We start from the raw sequence: 7055 nt of genomic DNA on the forward strand, positions 1-7055 counted from the left end.
CTTATTCTGCTACTTAACTTTACAACCTGGGCTGTTGTTTTAACGATGCGACTCGTGTTGGGCTGTCCAATTAATCTCGCCTTTGGAGGCTTTCCGAGATGGGGCGGTAGATCTTATCATGGGTCTGTGGAAGAGGAGTGTGCAGCCTGCAGTGGGAGGAACAGCTGCCTGAGGCCCTGTGGCCTCAGAGAAGCCCTGGGGAAGGGATGTGGGGCTGCCCCCCCTGCTACCCCCATCACCTGTGGACTGGGNGATGGGGAGGAAAGAGGAGTGTTTCTCTTCTCGGTACCCTCAATCCTCACTGCTCCTGATTTTGGCTTTTACCCCATGCCTTTACCATCCTCAGGACAACCCTCCATGCTTTGTGAGCATGTTTTGGTGAGCAGGGGTGGCCACTGACCCAGAAGGGGCCTAGGAAGCATTGACTGCAGGCCTCCCTGGGGTGGGGGTTCCGCTGACTTGCGTACCCCCTCTACCCTGCAGAGACTGCAACTCAGGCTCCTCTCTGGGGTCGGGGCAGGGGGGAGGATTGGCTCCAAGTGCCCGAGGGGGCTTTCCTAACCAGGGCAGTCCCCCAGCTCGAAGTGCTCGGGAACAGGTTTAGACAGCAAAAGGGAAGATGACTCTGGAGCTTTTCGCCTGGAATTGGAGGCCCCTCCCCCAATCCCTCAGGCCAAGCTTGGGCTGGATTCCCTGAATTATTCACAGTCCTGTCCTTGGGCCTCTCTGCCACTGGGTGCTGTGTGTGTGTGTGTGTGTGTGTGTGTGTGTGTGTGTGTGTGTGATGGGGTGTAGAGGCCATGAATCTACCTCTGGGTCCTGGCTGGGTTGAGGCCCCTGACTATGCCCGCACTACTTCCTTTAACCTGGCACTTAGCACACAAACGTGGCGGGACATTTGTCTGGCTCCCCCATTAGCCCACAGGGTCTGCCTGAGTCTCCTCCTTATCTCCAGGATCTCACAGAGCTGAGAAGCCAGTTCCTTCTGGGACTTTCTTCTCCTCTCCTTCCCCCTAGGTGGGCTGGGGCCTTTACACCCCAAGGAGGACACTGGGAGGACTGGACTGGCTCAGTGGGCGTGCCCCATCCCAGGGCAAGCAGGGGCTGAAGATGGGGCACGTAGGGACTGTGAAAGTGCCCCGCTCCCTCCAGAACTGGGCCAGGCAGGAGAGAATGTGCGAGCGAGCCAGGACCACTCCGACTTCAGTTGTTTCCAGCATTAGCATCTTCCAGTTTCACACGGGAGCGAATGAACATGGTCATTGGAACATTCCAGAGCTACAACCACAGAGCTAGTTAGTGGTAGAGGCAAAACTAGCATCCAGTCCTCTGGGTCAGTGCTGGAAGGGTCAGATGGGAGACAAGAGAGAGATGAGCAACCAACCCTCACCCCCCGTAAGTCAGGAAACAAACATATTTCACAGCCAGGGCCCAAGTTTTTGTACAAATTTAATCTCTGAAAGCTCATGATGTGGAAGATGCTAGATCGGTTATAAATAGGAGCGGTTCCTCTGGACAGAGACAGCTATGAGGAGCTGAACTGGCACACCCCCCCCCCGGTCCCTATTTGGGGGTGTCTCTCCTTACACTCATCCAGAGAACCTGTGTGTCCCCCCTTCTCCCCGAAATGTTGCCCTATTGAGTTTCCAAGAGGGTGTGCATGTGAGGTTGGTGGGTATTCAGGGTGGGAAAGGAGGGGATAGGCTGTTAATAAATACCTGTTGAATTAAAAGGATAATTGGATCCGGTATCTACTAAAACTGAATAGACACAGGAGAAAGAAGGCTTTTTTTTTTTTTTTTTTAAGAAGAAAAGCATAAATTACGCATAGGTCCACACACCACATTTTCAGCATCTCTTCTACCTCACAGGGCAGTGAGGCGGTGTATCAGCCATGGCCGTAACAGTGCTGACCTACGGGGAAAATCGGTGGGGGGTGGGGTGGGAGGGACTCGATGGTGGTCAACTTAAGACACCGGATGCCCACTTCGCTTCTGCTTTGGCTCCGAACAGGGCTGGGCGAGGCCCAAGGCACACAAAGAGGAAAAACCACTCAAGTGTTTCTTGTCTGTGTCGCCCCCAGGCTGGTGGCAGACTGCAGTCCAAGGAAGGGGTGGGAAGCCCAGGGGTCCTGGGAGGAGTCTGAACTTCAGCCAGTGACTCTCCCTCCAGAGCCTCCGATCAGCTGGAGGGAAGGTGTCCGGTCCACGGTAGTGGTGGTGGGCAGTGGTGAAGACCAAAATCCTTGATTTGGCTGTTTGGGTTACAGGGCAAGGGAGACGGGCCTCCGCCCCATCCCTTTTCTTCTCTAGCTCCCCATCTGGGGCTGGTTTTCTCCAGGACCAGAAGGGGTGCAGGTGGGCTGGGCCCTAGGCTTTGTGGAGGACTGGGCGGGGGGGCCCACCCGCCCTTCCCGGGACTCACATCATCTGAGGTGGAACCAGGACATCTGGGGAGTGATGCTGATACCAGGCTCCAAAGCTGTTGCCGTAGCCACCGGTGGGCGGGGCCCCTGCCTTGGGTAGGTCCCAGAGGGACGGGAGGGGTGGGGAGCAGGGAGACAAGGAGGAGGCTCTCCCAGGGAAGTCCCCTTCCTGTCCTCCAGAGTTCTGCTTCAGGAGCTTCTTGTATTTGGAGCGTTTGTTCTGAAACCAGATCTTTACCTTTGGGGAGAAGAGGGGGAAGGAATGGAAGGTGAGAAGAAGAATGCGTCTGGAGGGGTGTGAGCCAAGGAAATGGGACCCAGTCGTGGGGCGCAGTCCTGGGAGAAGAGCAGAGCTTGGGAAGGTGCTCCGTAGGCCCCGAGGTTGCCCGAGGTCCCGCCTCTGAGCTCTCATCCAGTTCTCCCGGTCCGGGTGCTCTCCTCTACCTGAATCTGCCCCTCTCCCCAAACACACCTTTTAACTCATCCCCCCAACCTCTACGGAGGGCCTAGGGGGCTCCTCGGCCTTTCGCCCCCCCCCCCGGGAGGGGGTGAGTCCCCAGAGGACACATCTGGGGAAGGCTAGCTGCAGGAGGGGTGGGCCGGCCTCACCTGGGTCTGGGTAAGGCCGAGCTGCGCGGCCAGCTGGGCCCTTTCGGGCAGCGCCAGGTACTGCGTGTGCTGGAATCGCTGATTCAGGTGCTGCAGCTGCAGGCTCGAGTAGATGGTCCTCGGCTTGCGGAGCTTCTTGGCCGGGGGCTGCGGGCGCTGCTCCGAAGGCTCCGGGGACAGCGGCGGCTTCTCGGAGTCTGGGGGGCAGCACAAGGCGGCGTGAGTGGGATGGTGAGAGGGTCCGACACGCGGCTTCCTGAGCTCATTTGCATCTCGTTTGCATGTAGGTCCTTAATAAGCGAAGAGTGCGGGTACCCGGCCCCGCCCTCTTCTACCTTCCGCTCCACGCCCCCTTCAGACTCCACGCCCACCGGGCGCGAGGACGCAGTTCTTGCCCTCAGGGAGCGCCCACTCTTACGGGTCCTGTGACCCTAGGAAGCCAGAGCCTAGGGACGGAGCGAGGGTACAGGTGGCGCCAAGGGCCGGGAGGTCAGAGTTCAGGCGGGTGCGGTGGCGCCAGCTTGGGGTGGGGTGGGGCTAAAAGGCTCGGTTCAGGGCTGGGCTGAGGCCTGGAGCTGACGGGGGCAGGGCATTCCAGGCCGTGGAAGCTCNTGCTCCCCGCAGGGAAACTGACCCGCCCTCTCCTCTCCTGTGGCCGGCTGGCTAGGGGAGACGGCTTTCTGGAGACTCTAGAAGCCCCATGGGAGCGGGTCAGCCCATCCCGCTCCCCGCTACATTCACAGAAGGGTTCACCGCTCACGGGGAAGGTGGCCCAGGTTCGGAAAGCACGCAGCGCAGGACAGCGCAGGCCCTTTGGGCCGCTCCAGGAGCTCGCCGTCCTGCTGTCCCGGGAGATCTCGTCACCTCCCGCCTTCCAGGCCCAGCTGCTCTGGGAATCTGCGGAGGGGAGAGCGGCCCTGGAATGCGGGAGGTGCGGGGCGAGGGGTCCTCCTTTTCTCGTCCAAGCAGCCCAACCTGCGCCAATCTGCGGGGACACCCTGGGACCACTGCATTCGGGTGATAGGGCTGGGAGGATCGAGTAACCGAAATGCTCCCGGGCTCGGGCAACGTTTGCAGCTTNNNACCAGAAAAACTGTCGGGTTTCCGCTCCCCGCCCGCGCCTGTCCGGCCTCCCCAGCTTTGACCCAACGCTCGAAGCCCCAGGCTGACCGCCGAGCGACCGACCACCCGCGCCTCTCCGGCTGCGTGAACCTCGCGGCTCGGGTGACGCAGCGCCTGGGAGGCAGCCCCGGCTGCTGGACTCCCCCAGCCCTCGGCGCCCCAACTCTCCCAGCGGAAGCCCCTCCAGATGCCTTCCCCGACAGCTGCGTTTCTCCACACCGGTTGTGGCAGGTCACGACCGGATCTACCCTGGTCGCGATTATGGAGCCCAAAGGCCTCCCTCCGGGCACCACCGCCCGCTTGAGCAGGCTCCGAAGCTCTAGAAGCCAAACCTCCCCCTGAGGCACGGGTGGACACACAGTGGGGCAAAAAGGAGGGCTCAGGTCCTCTCTCACACCCCAAGCGTTCAAGCTAGAAGGGGCAAACCCACCAGTTTCCTGAGAAAAATTCTACCGTCTAGTCTAAGCACGTGTATGGTTTTCGTTGGATCCGGGGAAATTCTGTACAGAAAAGGAACTCTCCACCCTCTTGTCCATGGACCAAGCAGAGGGAAGACAAGGAGTGTGGAGGACAGGAGTGAAAATATTAACCTTATAAACATTTCTCTGAAGGCTGAGGCTGCCGCATTCCCACCTGGCTACACACACACACACACACACACACACACACACACACACACGTCCCATATGAGTTATATACTAGAGGGAAGTCCAAGGGATCCGTTTGTAGAACCTAGGTCATTTGTATTAAAAAAAAAAAAAAAACAAAAAACAAAAAACAAAGAGATCTCTTCCCAACTGCTCCTCCTTTAAGGAGGGCAGACACAGCAGCCTGGGAGAGGCAGCTTGGGTTCTGGCTCAGAAGGCACTTAAAACTTCCGGGGCGCTGAGGAAATTCCCTAAAATCCTCTTTTCTGGCCTCATGCAGTGAAAGCCGATCTGCAAGGACCAAGCGCCTGGAAAAGAGGCATGCACAGCCGTTCCTCGGGCCTCAGTTTGCCCATCTGTAATCCAGTAGGTTGAGCTCCCAAATCTTTAGGGTCACTTCTGGCTCTGATGGCTTATGAGCTCATGTATGTTGGAGTAACAGCGAAAGGGGGAGAGAGGTCTTGGTCCGGGCTGACACAACCAAAAGCCCCCAGTGGATGTGCATCCTTGGAGGAGACTGCTAAAGACAGGTGGGGGCAGGGAGGCCAGGGGACCTGAGGTCTAATTGGGAGCTAGTACAGCCGGGTAGGCATAATGCTTCGTTCTGCCCGGTACCAGGCCCAGGACCAGTAAGACAGGCTAGCTAACTCTTGGCTTCTCTGCGGCCTTGCAGGGAGCACTTTCTCAGGGACTCAAAGTTGCTGCAGACAGCAGGACCTGGGGCCTAACCTGTCCCCCACAAAGGCGAGGGGCGGAAATGCCCAGGAAGGGCCGCTCGTTCCCCAGGAAGGCTGAAGTAGCCAGGATCTAGACAACTAGAGGCCGCCCCACCCACCTGTGGCTACAGTCTTGGAACAACGGGTGGTGGGGTCCTAGCCCCAGATTCTGCCAGGCCAGCTTCCAGTCTCTATCAGGCCCATTCAGGCACCGGCCCAGGGAGAGTGGGGAGGGACCCCGAATAAGCCCCCCCTTCCACTGCCTTCCAGCTGGGACCCGATTGCCATTTGTCTGGCTTTGGCTTGAGCCCTGCTTTCTAAGACAAGACAAACGCAAGGAGAGGCGACTTGGGGCAGGGGCTAGGCACCCACACCCACATCTGGATTGTTTCAGCTTTCCGTTACACGTAGGTACACATCACCCCGCTGCTCCAGGGGGTGGGGTAGGGAGCCCTGCCGCCCGGCTTCACACAACTGCAAATCGAAACCAGGTCGGTCTTGAAAGGAGACCTAGATCNGTAAGTCTGAATCCCGCTAGCTGCGCCCAACCAGGCGAGGGCGAAGTTTAGGGACGCAAAGGATCAGGACCCCAGAGGTGGGAAGAGCCACGGCGCCCGGACTTACCTGCCTTCGGCTCCTGCTGAGAAGGCGCCGCTGCTTGCTGGCCGGGTAGGTAGGAGTCTCCCGGAGTCGCCGGCGCAGTGTAGGAGTAGGGCAGGAGGTGGCCATAGGGCCCAGAGTAGGGCAAATCGGGGGCGACTGCGGTTGCGGGGGAAAGGCCAAGCGGGTAGGCAGCCACTACCGATGGGACAGGGGCGATGTCCGGGAATATGGCTTTGGAGGCGTCCCGGCCAGGGAAGGGGCAGGGCAAAGAGGTCATTGCGGCCAGGGCCGGGGCCGGGGCCGAAGGGCCTAGGCCATGGCCCGGCACGTAGTCCGCTCGCTCCGCCAACTCTCTCTTTTCCGAGCCTCGGGCGTGGGGATCGGATGAGCCCCCCAGCCAGCCTCCCGCACACTTAAGATCCCGGGGAAAGTGTCTCTCTGTGCCTTTTCCAGCGGAGAGCGCGCGCCTGGGAAAGGGGTTCCGAAGGGGTGCCCCCCATGGCTTTCCCCCTCCCCCCTAAATCCATGGGGGCCCCCCTCGTCTAGCTCTTGGGTTCGGTTCCCGGGACCCGACGGTGGCACCGCCCCCTTAGACGCCACGGATTGGCTACCAAACGCAGTGACCTCACGGAGGCTGGAGCCGGGGCCCGCCCACCCGGGGCAGCCCGCGGTAGGAAATTCAGAACTGAGAGGTCCGAGGGGGCGGTGCACACGCTCCAGGCCCAGCCACCTCGGGGTCTTCTCCGAGAGGGATACTGGGGTGTCACGCCGATGGGGGCAGTCTGGACACTTCGGTCTCAATGGCAGAAACGCGAGGGAGCTGGCGGAGCCGGGATGGCCCAGGGCGAAGGGAGCAGCGCAGTGGCGGAGGCGCTTCGACGCCGGGGGCTCTGGGGACCCGCCGTCCCGCTCTCCAGCCCCTGGGGATCTGCG

General features: G+C 60.0%; 1 protein-coding gene across 1 annotated transcript; it reads right to left on the reverse strand.

Moving 5' to 3' along the window:
• Window positions 1–1431: 1431 nt before the first annotated feature.
• On the reverse strand, window positions 1432–6695 carry DLX4 (distal-less homeobox 4). The gene is made up of 3 exons (XM_077776828.1): window positions 6144–6695; window positions 3035–3231; window positions 1432–2663 (listed from the first exon to the last, which is right to left on the reverse strand). The coding sequence occupies exons 1-3, from the start codon at window positions 6397–6399 to the stop codon at window positions 2421–2423; spliced, it is 696 nt and encodes a 231-aa protein (XP_077632954.1). The 5' UTR covers window positions 6400–6695; the 3' UTR covers window positions 1432–2420.
• Between the last annotated feature and the right edge of the window lie 360 nt (window positions 6696–7055).

This window comes from Crocuta crocuta, unplaced genomic scaffold (assembly GCF_008692635.1).
Source record: "Crocuta crocuta isolate KB4526 unplaced genomic scaffold, BGI_CrCroc_1.0 scaffold352, whole genome shotgun sequence".
NCBI classification, from domain to species: Eukaryota; Metazoa; Chordata; class Mammalia; order Carnivora; family Hyaenidae; genus Crocuta; species Crocuta crocuta.